The 15,348-nt window shown below is 34.4% G+C and overlaps 1 protein-coding gene across 9 annotated transcripts in view; it reads right to left on the bottom strand.

The window, feature by feature from the left end:
- Positions 1-15,348, bottom strand: part of NBEA (neurobeachin) — a 518,250-nt gene that overhangs the window by 408,763 nt on the left and 94,139 nt on the right. For all 9 annotated transcript variants that reach the window (XM_042793382.1, XM_042793373.1, XM_042793375.1 and 6 more), the window contains exons 2-5: positions 13,578-13,809; positions 7,292-7,392; positions 6,940-7,035; positions 3,102-3,223 (exon numbers count right to left, since the gene is read on the bottom strand). In XM_042793382.1, coding sequence (XP_042649316.1) covers positions 3,102-3,223; positions 6,940-7,035; positions 7,292-7,392; positions 13,578-13,809 — 551 coding nt within the window. The remainder of the gene's footprint in view (positions 1-3,101; positions 3,224-6,939; positions 7,036-7,291; positions 7,393-13,577; positions 13,810-15,348) is intronic.

Raw genomic sequence — 15,348 nt, 5'->3', positions numbered from 1 at the left:
AGATGACTTAAGAAGAAACTATGAAGAAATAGTTAATTTATATGACACATTTTTCACCTAGTTAAACAGAAAAGAAAGTACATGCCCAAAAAGCACACTGAAAGAAAATAAATCTTTGTTTTGGTATTGTCCTCTTGGTGGTGGCTGTGTGTGACTCAAACGTTCACGTGGCAAAGTCTAAAAACTGCGTAAAGAAGTTTAGATTGATAATTTAGTTTGAATATTTTTCCTGTTTTTAATTACTAATGGCTTGGTTTAGGCTACTATATAAAAATGACAAGTATTTGCATTGCTCCTAATTTCCTTCTGAGGTTGGTGTATTCAGTTTCTCTTATGTGTATTACATGCACATTACATTTACACAGACTCAACTTTGGCATTTGATTACTGTAAGACTGACGTCTTTCTGTGGCTCATATGAAGCACTTGCAATGTTCTACCTTGTTAGTCAAAGAAGTTTTATTTCCCACTCTTGATAAATAATTTTACATATATTCCACAACAAGAGGTAGCAGAAGGGAGACACTGAACTATAATTAAAGATTTGTGCATGCAGGTGTGTGTGTGAGAGAGAACAAGTCATTTACTCAGCACAGATATGCCCAAAGATTACTTGAAGAGTCTGTGCATGGAGTAAAATACCTATGCTTACTAGAGAGGTTATCCTTTATGCACTACAATAAGAGAGTTGAAACTCCCTGTGTTTTGGGGCTATACTTTCTCTCCAGGTTTCCAAGCTGCAACAACAAAATATAGAAGACATAATTTTGGCATGTTCTGGGTTGTGAAAACAAAAAACCCATGAAAACAAAGAACAGCATACATCAACCATGGTGAAAGATAAACTCACAGGAAAAAAAAATGAAATGTTTTCTTACTCTGCTAGACCCTTTGTTCTAAGCAATCTAATAGAGAGAGACAATATTAAGTTACTCACTATAGGTAAAACATACTGTCAGTGAGCATTTTCTTAAGCAAACATGGAAATGTTACAGTTGCAGGTAATAAGAAGTATGTTCATTAAAAAATATTCTTTATAGAATATAATATTAAGGTGAAACCTAAAATTATTTTGAAGGAAGAAATCCAGGTTTCTGTCATAACTCAAAGGGCACCTTTTTGGGGTTTATCCATTGACATGTTCAAATACAAACACTTTAAATCAAGGAAAAACCTGTTTATTAAAGACAGATGCCTGAGTACACATGGCAATTATTCTAAGATACACCACTTCTTTGTAGCAAAGTGAATCTAGGCTAGAAAAAAGGTGTAAATCAATATACTTACAAATGGAACCAGAAGTAAATTCCTTCTGACACAAATATGAAGTATTCATAAATATTCAGGAAAGTATAACATACAGAGGATTTTAAACTATTTCAGTGCAAAAAAAAATGTTAAAAACCATGCTCAGAAATCTTAGAATTCCATAAGAATTGTAATCACATCATAATAATCACCAGAACTACATCACCACAAAAAGTATGTATAAAAAAATAAATACCATCTGAAGTTATTCTAACCTAGTGCCATTGCTGCTTCTGCATTATATTGGAATCAGAAGGAATCATATTCAGCACTCAGCCTAAAGGTCTTTCTACACTACTAACCATAAGAAAAGCAGCATACATCATGGGCTGTGCAACTTTGGAGTATGCTTTTCCTGTTCTGAGGCAGTAACAAACTCTCAAATCAAATATATCACCTAAAGTTGCCAATTCTGAAACGTACATTCTGGCTGAGAAGTAAATGATCAGGTTAAATCCCGTACACATGTTCAATCCTATAATTGCATTTGCTATTGTCCTTGACAGACTGAAAAAATACATAAAATATAGAACATACTAATAAGCATAGCTAAAGCCAACAGCTTGAAAAAATTGCTGTGCTAAAATAATTATAGCGCTTAGCAGAAAACGGACACATGGAAACGCATTATCCCAGATGGTAATTTAGAGAAAATGTATACATTTTTTTCTTCAGAACAAAAATAAATTATTTATATTCACATGTTTGTTCCATAAAAATATGGTTTATTTTGGTTTTCCAAGTAAATGTACAGTAAGCTTTTTATGTACTGATAGTATAAGTACCTTCCTGAGACCACATCTACTGGCTCTCTCCTCATCTGACTACTAAAAACTGCTGCACTTTAGACTACCAGGAATGACTACCAAGTGAGAAGCTCTACTTTTGGTTACTTCCCTCCTTGTGCTACTCCTGTTTCCATGAGCTGATAAAACTTGATAGAACTTGCTGATGACCAGTCATCATCTGTCTGCACAGCTGATAGACAGTCTTTAAGAATATGAGAAAAGGTAAACGTACTAAACAGCAAATACATAAAGAATGAACAAGTGCTGAAGAAAATACCAGCATGTTATGACACAACAGAAGGTTGCTTATTTTCCTCATTTCTTTTTCTTCAGCTAAGACAACCATATTTGAGCAGATATATAATTAATTTCTGAAGTGAAAAAACTTTTTTCATGATTGGCCAACAGAATAAACATTTTTACTATTATAGAATAATTTCTAAGTATCAGAGGACTGCATTAATTAAGTAACTATTATTTCTATTTTTATCAATACTGCAAAGTTAAATAAACTAAAATAGTCTCTCCTGCAATTAATGTATTATGAAATACAGCACTATTTTTGGGAACAGGTGATCAGTGAGTCATTTTTGTATTCACAGATCTACTTTCTATTACCTCTAGCTAATGTGCAAACAGTATGCTCCAAGTAGAACAGATTTGTTTTGTAGTACTGACATTAGATGAGAATCTTAAACACCAAAGAGAAAATATGACAACATTCTCAGTTTACAGCTCTAGGAAATCATGTATTTTAAAATTCCTAAAGAAACCACCACACTCGATTTTATGGTTTATCAACAAGGCACATGTCTTGCATCCAGAGACTTATAAATTGCAAAGCACAAAGGACAGATGACTTTGCAAGAGTTTGTATACAAAAAGGAGCCATTAAAATCTACAGCTAATTGGGGAAAAAAAGCATGTCAGAATCTAAAATCAATGAGAATAACTGTTATTAGGAAACAAAACCAAACTGTACCTGCAGCATTGTAAGTTACTTACCAGTAGAGATAGGGTTTATCCTTATCTACATTGATATTGTTTAGCGGATCCATACGAAACCAGGTGTTAAGAGTAAACCCATTTTGATAAGGCCACTTAGCAATAGGAGGCAATGCAATTGCCTGGAATGAAAAAAAAAAAAAAAAAAAAAAAAGGAAAAGGAAAGAAAGTAAAAAAAAAAAATTTTGGTAAGTATTATTAAAGGCAACGTCTTTCTAAAATCCTGTCATTCTAGATCTGCACATCTGCTTTAACTTTCCAATGTTAAAAAATATTAAAAAAACCAACCTTCAAATAGTGCTTTTGAATAAATGCATGTGTTCCATCTATTTTAAAATACTTTCATTTTTAACTACATAAAATACACCAATAGAGGACATGAAATTAAATTTGTGAATGGGCAATATTAAGAGAAAAAAATAAAAAAATTCTGCAGAAAACAAACTATAAATTCAACTTTCAGTAAGTATTCTCATCAATAGACTTAAACATTAAGATCAAATTAATCTCAACAGATAGTACAACATATTTACTGGCAAAACTACAGTATAAAAAAAGTTGTTCTCTGAGATTTAAGAGCACTATCATGTTTTTTCCTATGAACACTTAGTAAGGTAAGAAAATGAAATTTTAACCCCATTCTCAGTTAAATACGTTAATAGTAAGGCGTGCACTGGGAAGAAATTTGATTTTTCAATATTTTAGTTTATGGACTGACTGATGAAGAGGTTTCAGAGAACACTATCCCTGGGCAAGGCCCTGAATACCTGATCTAACTTTGAAGTTAGGCACTCTTTAGGGAGGAAATCAGACAAGATGAACTTCAGAGGTCACTTACAAAGTAAGTGTTTTCTGTGATACCATTAAAAGATAAAACATTTTTTCCCCTCAGTAGGAGAACTATACACATAATTAAACAATTTTACTAATTTAAGAAATTAAATGTTTGTAATAATTTAGAGATTATGGTAGAGATTACTGATTACAATAAATTCTTTCCCCCTCCATCAGACAAAACAAAATACTTTACACAAGTTAAGGAATAATAGCCTTCAATATTAATTCTTGAAATAAATTGTATATGAATGCAAAGATGAAGAGAATAATTTTATAAATAACAATAACATGTTGTTTCTAAGTGTATTTAATTGATATTTTTCAGTTTCAGTAAGATAATTTAAACTCTTCCTACACTTTAAAATAATAAAGGCTAGCTAATTAATCCTTGCACTGACAGTATTCTGTTCTTATCAAAGCTATCAGTGATACTGACTGAGCACCGGCACAGGTCGCCCAGAGAGGTTGTGAAGTCCCCATCCTTGGAGATGCTCAAAAGCCATCTGGACAGTCCTGGGCAGCCCTCCTTCAGCACAGGTGGGGTTGACCAAGATGACCGCCCAAGATCCCTTCCAACCTCAACTCTTCTGTGATTCTGTGGGATACTTAGGAGTCACAGTTGGAAATACTTTTTCGGGAGTGCTCAAATCTTGTACAGTGACAAGTCATACTGATGACTACAAAAATTGTAGCAAACTCACTCATTGCTTAAAATAAGAAGGGACACGAATCTCTGGGCAATAGAGTCAGAATAACCACCCTAGGATTCTATGTCCGTGTGGTAATGTACGTAAAAAAGGTGGAGTGGGACTGACTCTTCATTGCTTTTATATGCAAGGCAATTGCTGAAAGAGTTTTAAGAGTAGAGAAATATGTAGTTAAGCATGATAGGGAACTCACTGTAAATTTTATAATTAGATACAGCAATGTGCTAGTATTTGACTAGACAAAAGAAATAACACCAATTCTGCTGCTAGCCTGGTGCTAACTGCTCAGTACAAAATACTTCAAGTAACTCCTTCGGGATATCACTCCTGCCTCCTGAGAGGGAGTTCCCTGCCTGAAACAGGAAAAGAAATGCTTGATGACAAACAGGAGCAACACCCGGGAATAGTAGTACCACCACCGCAAGGTGTCCTCAGGGAGTGAGTAATGTGCTACTTATACAGACTTGCAGAGATGTAATACAGTACTGGGAAGAGCCCTTCAGTTAGAATAGTGAAGCAGCTCTCACCAGCAGATCAGCAGACTGGTTCAGTAGACTCTTGGCTTTTCATACTACCACTGGTCTTGGTTATATAAGAAGCATGCAACCAACTCTAAAGAGGACTAATCTGATATTTATCGTGCCAAGTAAACATGCTGCTTCTCCGTCTGATGCCATCACTTTGTATTGCATCTGAAAACCTGAACGTAGTGCCAGTAAACTAGGTCCTATCCAGTCTCTTCTATTAAGCGCTTTGTTGTTTGGGTCATTTTGTAAGCAATCATCCTTAGTCCACTTCAGAGGATGACTCCTCTCCAGAACTTCATACTGTAAACAACATGCACTACTCAAGAAATGTAACTTTGAAACTCATATTTCTTGATTTACAGATGTGCAGTCAATGATGAGTGATATGTGAAACAAGATCTTTACCAAGGAAAGAGAAATGCCTATCATGCATTCCAATCAAGAAAGTTTATGCTTCTGTAATCGATGCGCTTCTTTGGACAGGGAGGAATATTTGAAATTCTTTCCCTTCAGAACACTTTTTGAAGCTCTGATACAAAATTAAATTTAAGAGAGACATTTCATCAGGGTTTGCCACTGAAGCCCAGAAATGTCAAAGCAGTATGTGTCATTGTAGACATTCATATTCTGCAACAGCTGTCTTGTTGCTGCATGTACTTTTAGGAGAGGTTAACTGTAGTTTTAATCTAGCAGTAGCAAATGAAACTCTCTCTTTCAAAACTCAGTAATTAGTTCCTTACACAATCCGCCCTATGCATTTTGCTGACAGATCTGTTTGTGCAGTTGAATATCAACCAAGACGAAGGAAGTGATCTAGCCAGAAATAACCCAGGTGAAAAACACCTTTTTTTCAGGCAGTTTATTTCCCTGATGCAATCTGCCACACCAACAGCCGTGTTCACAAAGAACACAAGGTGGTGGTTTATGCTTGAAGAAAATTATCAGTGCTATTGATGAAATACAAGTAGAACAGCTAAAGATAAGTTCCTACCACCCCTCATGCACTGGCATGAAAAGATAGGGATCTCATGATTATTTCTCCTTAAAAGATTCCAAGTTCCACCACGAGCATATACTATTCCATGCCAGAATGAAACTGAACCTCGTATCTGGATTTCTCATTTTTAAGCATTTGCATTTACTGCCTTAATAATTATATTTATAAATGTGTATACAATATTTGAATTTATTTGTAGCTTTTTCTGAATGTACATGCAGTGAATTGAAGAGAGAATATCTATTTGAGAATGTTTAGAATTGTTTATGACAATTCCATCGTCATAAGTTACCTCAGAAAGTCAAGCCAAAAGAAGATGGCATTTAAATCACTGCCTTGAGGGAAAGGAAACAGCTGATGGAGTTCAGACAAAAAAAAAAAAAAAAGGATAGAAAATTTATGACTAAGATGCCACTGTAAACCGTGATTACATGGACAAGGTCATCCCTACATTTTCCTCAAGTTTCTGATTTAGATATCAATTGCATTATCCAAAGAAAATAACACTGTTCTTTAGAATTTTCAGGTTTCATTTTTATGATAAATTCCCCAGACAAAAATCTGCTATTTGACATTCCATCCTCACAATTGCAACTTCTCAACACTACAACTACCTTGCAAACCTATGGAAGGCAAGGTCTCCACTACTCAAGCATGTATTTCCCCCTCCTGCCTCCTCTACACGAATTTGCGAAACCAAATGAAAGGAAATGGAAATGAGGAGCAATTTATTTGTTCCTCAAGTTGTAGTATTTTGGTTGAAAACTTACTGCAGCACTACAGCCTGGGAAGTTGAAAAAGGTATCAGGCCCATGTCTCTGTGGCATCTGATTAAGGACTGATAATAGCTTAACCGCATGTCTTGGCTGTGAAAACAAGAAAATTGCATAAAATTCAATACAACCATTTTTGTACTCTCTAGGCTACAACGGAAACTGGACGGTTTTCAAACAACACAGCAAATTAACTCTAAAGCAGTTAGTAAAAATACTTCATAAACATATGTTCAATCAACATGAAAAAAAAATTTTTTTTTCAAGTTTATATGTCCCAGGAGACAATTTATGTTAACTTCAGGCTCTAATGGAATGACACTTAATGCTTTATCTGATCACAGCTTACCCAGATTCCATTTTCGCCTCGAAGCATGCTGAACAAAAGCTTCAACTCTTTGACAGTGATGCTGTAGCTGGCAAGAACCCCCAACATATCAACTAGAAGATCTTCAAAGGAAAATAAAGTTATTCTGAACTCTGAATTTCATTGTTTTGATAAAAAAGCTGAAAAAGTTAATACCTTTAAAAGTAAGTGTATTCACAAATTGTAACAATCAAACTTAGTTGCCTTAAATATTTTACAAAGGATTTCAGATTCTCATTGTTTTGGTTATTTTTATAAATAAATTTATATATGCACTTTTAGAGTTTGCATCACATTTTGAATAAAGTATCTATTAAATTTATGAAGAATTAATTCTTCTCATTTTACAACATTCATTATACATTATGAACTTCTTGCTTGCTCTTTTCTATTACATACTTTTGGGATCAGCATTTCTTCATTCCTCTGATGTTAGCATTTTCCAAAAATTTCTGGCCTAAAAGATGCTTGAAATTATTCTTTAACTTAAGCACAGCACATTATACTGAGAATTTGTATGGTTTCCACAGTTTTGCTACAGTGACAATGCTTCAATTTTTACCAGAGTGAAAGACTAGGAAGAAAAAAAAAAAAAATGCAAACAAAAACCCTCAAAAGAAACTATAGTGACAAAATAGTAAAAAAACACAATAAAAAGAAGTGATCAAAATTGCTAATGGATATATGTAATATACCCTTCATTAAGACATCTCAAAACCCATAAACTTTTGAAGTAACAGCATTACATAGCCTGCCTTTCAGAGAATATCAGGTTTAAAATTACTGCTAGTGCTTGGATCTTTATTTTAAAACACAGAATTTCATTTTAAGATTTTGCTTGCTTGTGGGATGCTGGATGTCACCTTATACTCCACACTTTCTTCTGGAATAAAATGCACTAGGAAGAATTACTACTTCTAGCAGGTGGAAAAACAATTTGCTTATGTCAACAAGCATTATGTCAACAACATGCCACAGATGTGGCATAAGAAATTTAATTCAGAGATCAAGAATAGTTTCCAAAACAAAAAGGCTAAGACAATAGAATCAGCGTTAACAAACTTTTTCAATCTGCTCAACAATCAGAAAATTTCCCCCCCAGAAGTTGTAGAAGACATGAATAAGCTCATATCTTATTTGCAGGACTGTATGTTCTTGTTCATTAGTGAAAGGATGACTCTTACAGGTGCTGACAAAGAGTAGTCCTAAAAAGCATCCATCCTTTTCAAGGACATTTCACATAGATATTTTGTTTTAAAACAAATTTTCTCTCTGAAAATCCCTATGTATGTGTTTTTGAGTAAAACCATCAATATCTATTTAGCTTGTTCCACTATGAAACCAGCCTCTGGTCTTCAGTAAGCAGAAGGCATGTATGAAGAATGAAATATCATTTAATTTACAGGAGACATAAGAAGCTGTTCAGTGAGTGAAACTGAATGTCACGAAAGGCAAAAGAAAAACACTGTAATCTGCAGACATTTTCACCATATATTCCTAATGTTCAAGTATAGACTTTTTTTCCCCTTTCTTTAAAGGAAGAGTTTATTTAATCTTCCCTTTAAAAATAATGTCACAGAATTTGTAACACAATTTCTTAAGGGAAATCAAAAGAAAGCTAAGAATTCCTATTCTTTTACGATGGTAAATTCTGACTCAGTCCCTCCTCTGTTACCTACAAGCATCTGCCCCCTTCACTGCACAGTCTCCAGCCTGCAATGTGAAGCTGGCAGTGATTGCACATATTGTACGTGATCAGAAACTGAGAACAGTAACACACTGAAAAGTCAGAAAGGGAAATCAGCACAAGTGAATATCAATCCTTGCTTGACAATTTCCCAGTTCTTAGTTTCTTTTTTAGATGAAGTTACTTCAAATTTTGCTTCCTTTACAGAGACAAAGTGTAGAAGCAAAGTTGTTTGGTGAAAATCAGAATATTGTTAAATCTTCTAACATAGATGACAAAAGTATAAATTAATACAGTCAAACACAGAAATGATTGGTAGCTTTTTGAAATTACAGAACATGTGCTGCTTTGTTTCATTGTTATAGTCCTGTACTACCCTATGGCACAGAAAATTTATTTCTACTGAAGATGTTGATAACTCACAAGCATTAGAAATACATATTTATAAATAATGAATAAAACATTGATGGAGAGAAATAAATGCAAGCTCCCTAACAATGTAACTCTGGGTAAAACAAAGACCTGAAAGATTGAAGCCCAGTAGGTAACAAGTAAAGATAAAGCCAAGAACATCTGTGGAAGTTGAAGCACTTAATGCTACTTAAAAATATTGCTGTGAACACTTCTAAAGACAGTTTGTTTCTTGTTTCAATATAAAAAGACTTAAAAAGAACTGCACTCTATTATATAACTTTATTCATTCTTATTAGTAAGCTCATATAAGAGAGTCCACATCTACTTTATAAATCCTAATAAACCACTCATCTATAAATGGACAAAGGTCACAAAACTTACTAAAACTGGATTTTTTGAATGTTTACTTCATTTTTTTAAATATTAAGTAAGATTACATATATAACTGGTATCTATGACCTCATTTCTGAAACAAGATGGTGTAAAATAATATGAAGTCCAGAAGGAGAAAACAGGCACCATTTCTTATTTTTAATGCATTTCTAAAATGCACTGAATGCAACAGATTGTACTTCTGTTAATGGAACCTTCCGATTACTTTCATACTAACCAGTTTATATATGATCTATATATTAACCAGAAACCTCAAAGGAATGCTTAATTCAGTCACTGAATATGAAAATATAATGATAAAAGAGCCTGCCTGTCTTTCAAGTAACAGTGAGTTTATATCAAAATTAATGGTTTGGCATTAACTTTGGAAGTGATATTAAACAGCATTGGAAACGCAACTTCTGGAAAACTACCTTCATGCCTCCTTAACCTTTTAATAACAGACAGCCATGAAACTGTGATTTTTAATTCTGTTGGTGAAGTAAATTAATTTCTACAGGTTGGCAATAGCAAATGTGATAATTCTGCAGTTTTTTGGAACCAGTTGAAAGATAAATGCTTAACAGCCCATTAATGACAAAACATTCAAGAACTAACATTTTTGCTTAAAAATTAGGAACTGTTTCAGTGTTTAAGAATTCAGCTCCAGCAATTTTAGAACAATTACCAAAGGAGTCTCTCAGAGCAGATGACCTGCTTCACTACTCATCACCTGGAAAGAGAACTGTAAAAAGTGAATCCCTCAAGGAAGGTCCTGTGCAGCTGTTAAAAAACAGAAGTGCCAAATGCCTATGCAAATATTTTAGTAATCTTTTCCCCTTAACCACTGATAAAATGGCTGACCATCCCCTATCTTAGTAGAACAGATTATCACAGTACAAAGATGACTTCTGACAAGTGATGCTTCTGGAAAGCAAATTGGAATAGAAGCGGCAATGATCCCATTTGGATTGCAGCTGAGACTTTCAAGGTGATTAAGTTTTTATTCTTGACCACAGAATTTGCAAAACCTCAAGAAGATATTTGAAGTGCTGAGAAGCCTCATGAATCTGACAGTCTCCATCTAAACAGACAAACAAGTTCTCACTGCAAAAGATTGGGTACATGCTTATTTGCTGTTGTCTTACTTTCATAAAACCAGAGAAGAGTGGCTTCAGACTCAGACTGGTCCTGAAAGCATGCTGTCAGAACATAAAATAGAAATTATGCCTCTCTTGTCTACTTAAACCTTATCTAGGTCTAATAGCAGCGTTTCACAGAGGAACAAGTGAGATGACCTAAAAGCAAACACACAGCTCCCAAAAACTATGAAAAACTGCACCCATTATAGATGATAAAAGCCAATTGCAAAACATTGGGCTGACAGAGTATTAGCAACTGTTTGGGGAAGAAAGCGGTACTAACTTCCCAAATAAAAGGAATAAGCACTAACACTGCTCTTGTTCAAAACACCTTCCCTGAATGTTTAAAAACATTTTGCCACAAAATTTCTTACTTTATTCTCTGGATTTGGGAAGTTGATAGAAAGATTTGGGGCAAAGGAGTTCTACAGTCATCTGGTCTCAATTATGACCTCAACATCTGCATAGCAGATTAGGGAACAGAGATATTGCATTAGTTGTCACTGATTTTGCCATCAAGTGCCTATCATTGAACTAGTTATTACATGACCATATTTATTACTTCTGCCTTATTACCAACGTTGTTGCCATTTATAAAAGGATGGTGAGGGGCTTGCAGAAATCAAGATAAAAGCAAAATTACAAATTTGGATGCTTCTATGCCTTTCTCAGAAAAATTTTCAAGAAAACCATCTCATCTATCTACAGTTATTAGAGAAAAGCCCTGCAAAGCGTGATCCTGTTAAATCCCTGCTCATGATATACCAAAGACTATAAAGATAATCTGACACATACTGCAGAGCTAAGATGCCATCAGAATTCCGTCTTTCAGCTTTGATTTTAAATTAAATATGTGCTCTCTTTATCCATGTATGTATACATAAGAACAAGCTTACTGACGTGTTTTCTGTGGAAGGTCTCTTTCTGAAGTACTGTGTGACCACTCCCAGAAAAAGATTAATGAGGTAGAAGCTCCATTACCTTTTTTATTGATGTACTACCCCTGGCTTATATTAATAGATGTCAATTCAGAATGATTTTTCAATTCTCAAGTGCTCCTGGAAGCCAGATCCTATACTGTTGATTTCTGACTTATACAATTAGCTAAACATTTTCAAAAATTTCTCTCTAATGAGGACATTACAGTTACATATGCCACATACAGAAGTACTATTTAGGGGAGCTCAAACTGTATAAATTTTATTGGTATGATTACCAATATAAGCATGTTATTTCCATGAGTGAAGCTCCAAAAAACTTCAAGACAGAAATGTTTGTTTTCATCAACTAATGTCTTATAATTAACATGGAATAAAACAGTAACTTTATTCTTATACTATTCTGACATATTTACAAGTCCTACAAAATAAAACATACTTGGTGAAAACCATTGGTTTATGAAGCTAGTGATCTGTTATACTTCAGTCTGAATCTCACAGTACAATATCTAGCATAACACTTCTGGTTTTACCATTTACACATCCATTTCTAATCAACAAGGTGTTTGCTAAGACTTGCTCTGAAATACAGAATGTAGCTTTTTCAAATACTTAATATTACAGACACCTTTATACTGAAAAAAAGCCAAACACAAAAACATTCCTGAATATCCAGTTTTCGTGCTGCTGTTATCGTTCTCTTGTTTCTGGTCTGAAATCCTTGCAGGTGTACTGTTCCACAAAGCCTATATATGTCAGGAATCAGATTATCAACTAAAATCTTAGAATTATGGAAGACAAACCTCTTCAATCTTTAAAAAATGCCTCACAATTTAAGTATCCTACTACCAGCCCCAAACTATACAAAAATTAAGAACTGCTTTCACACTGAGTTGACAGAAACTGACTGGTTTAAGTTTCTCCCCTAGAAAAGTAAGGAGTAGATAAATGCTAATCATATGTAGCTCTCAGCTGTTATATTTAAATGTGACAACCCAACCTTCTCCTCTAACCAAGTAATTCAGGATTACGAGCCATACCCTACTACTGACAGGATGTAGTATGGAATAGCATAAACTCCTTCAAAAGTACTCTGAAAACCATAGCTGTGCAACAACTTCACTTATTTTCAGTATGAAAAGTATGTTGTTTTTTTAATGCTGTAAAAAATTACAAGACGTTAAAAACCACAGGTATAAACCCCATAGAGATGTTATAGGAAGCACAGGTATACATTATGAAATGATTGCTTAATATAATCCAAGTGTCCAGCATTCAAAGCTATGAATAATTTCTGATACGCTGTCAGATGTAGGTTATGTTTAAAGTGGATCATAATAACAATTCTAACATCTGAATAGTTCAAAATGATCAGTGCACTTAAAAACTGAAATATTACCTTGACAGCTAAGAAGTCTAACATGTACTGTTCTTAATTATGTTCAAAAATGCTTTTTTTTATCACTAAGATAACATTATCTTCGCAGATGAATTAACAAGCAGTTATTTTAAACAATGTATCTATGTACATTTTAAACTAAGAATATATTTTTGTAATTTTTCTGAAACGAATAAAAAAGTACTTCTGACTCAATAGCAGTACTAACTAAAATATCACTTTAAGTAAAAACCAAGACATCCCAAGCCCTTCCATAATCACAAAATGTTGATAGTTCAAGAATGCAATAATTATTTTATCAGTTGGCAATTTATACCTGCAATCATGTCGTCCACAGTACTCATCTTCAGCAGTACCTGTTCAATTAAGCCAACTTCCGTGCTAGTCTGTAAATTACGGACACTTTTACGTAGAATTGCTGTGAACATACTCCAGATTTCTGCTTGGCACGTGACATCACAGTGCTCCAAAAGCTCTGACATGCACGTTATGCTCTCTGCATCCTGGATTATAAAGTTCATCTCTAGATCAAATTCGCCACCAACCAGCTACAAAAGAAAACAAGAACAGCATTACAACGTGAAATACATAGTTTAGTGTCTTTCATACCTCCATTGTGACCAACACTAAATAATTTTTGCATGACAAGAGAGGTAATTTTGACAGAGAAACTCATAGCCATGATCTGTAAGACAGCAAATTAACAATCATGTGATGCAAACAAAATTTGTACAAAATATACACACTAATACAATAAAATACTAGCTTCAGTTTTGTCACAGTGTTGAATACAACACTTCTTCATAAAATCAAATTAAAAGATATTTGAAATATTCCTTACTATAAAGTAATTGAAATGGCAGCCTGGCCCAGAGAGATGTGCAGAAGCTGCAGAACCTGAAAAGCTCAAAAGCAACTGACGCTTTTCCTACAGTTCTCTGAAGAGAAATTTGCCTACTCAGAAATAGACACTGAAAATAACTTAGCTATGTTCCGTCCTGACATAAGCCGTGTTTGCAAGACCTTACCACCATTTCCACTGTACCACCCAAATAGTCATGCAGGCATGATCAGGAAAAGAATCAGTGATCTGCTGTGGACCAATGCAAACATGGAACACTCTCTTAATTATACCATGGATCAGTTCATTATGTGTCCAAGGAAACCTACTGTTGGTGCAAGGGAGAGACAGCACTGGGAGAGGAACAAGCACTCAAATGAAAAGTGATTTAACAGCAGTACTGGTGAAATTACAGCCTCGCTTCTATCTATCCAGATACTTGCAAAATGCTATTCAAAGTCCTGAACCCCAGTTAAATAGCACAACTACCAAGCACATTTTAGGAAAGCGCCAAAAAAAAAAAAAAAAAAAAAAAAGCATTAGCAAAAGCTTTCAAAAGATACAGTTAAGACCGAGTATATCTTAGGGACTGGAATTCATTTAAAAAAGATGAACTCAAAACACCTTACTTAGCTGAGTATGAAATTTCGTTCAGAAAACCCAATCTCCTTTGAATGGCAGAAACATCTTTTAATTTTGAAGTAGACAAAGACTAAGTTGTATGCATCCTACTTTACTCCAGTAAGCTTGAAGATTTTCGAAAGAACCAATGTTAAATTTCACTAACTGCAAATATATTACCTAATTCAGAAGGCAAACAAACATAAGACATTCTTTTCTATTTGTTTCAGGAAGTTATATAATTCAAATTGCAAGAATATGTTTTAAATTGAAGACACTTGAATTAATCTCTTATAAGTGTATAATTTCAACAGTCACTTTCAACAGAAGGCTATTGCTTAGACCATTTAAAAGCAGTTGGCATTGCCTCCAAATTAAACTCCAAACAAGAAGCAAACTGAAATACTATGCAAACTTTCTTTTTGATGGTTAAACCTATCCAAACATTCAAAGTCTTCTTTCAGAACCAGTCTTCAGACAGAATTAATACAACTAAGCAAGGACTTGCTTTGGTATCCTGGGTTTGAGTGAGTGGTGAGGTCTTTTTGGTAGCAGGGGAGGTGGCTACAGTGCTGACCTCCTGTGAGAAGCTTCTCGAAGCTCCCCCAGCTCCAAGTCAGCTCCA

Source organism: Tyto alba, unplaced genomic scaffold (genome assembly GCF_018691265.1).
Source record: "Tyto alba isolate M040663 unplaced genomic scaffold, T.alba_DEE_v4.0 Super-Scaffold_2, whole genome shotgun sequence".
Taxonomy (NCBI): domain Eukaryota; kingdom Metazoa; phylum Chordata; class Aves; order Strigiformes; family Tytonidae; genus Tyto; species Tyto alba.
This window is presented reverse-complemented; position numbering and strand designations above follow the sequence as displayed.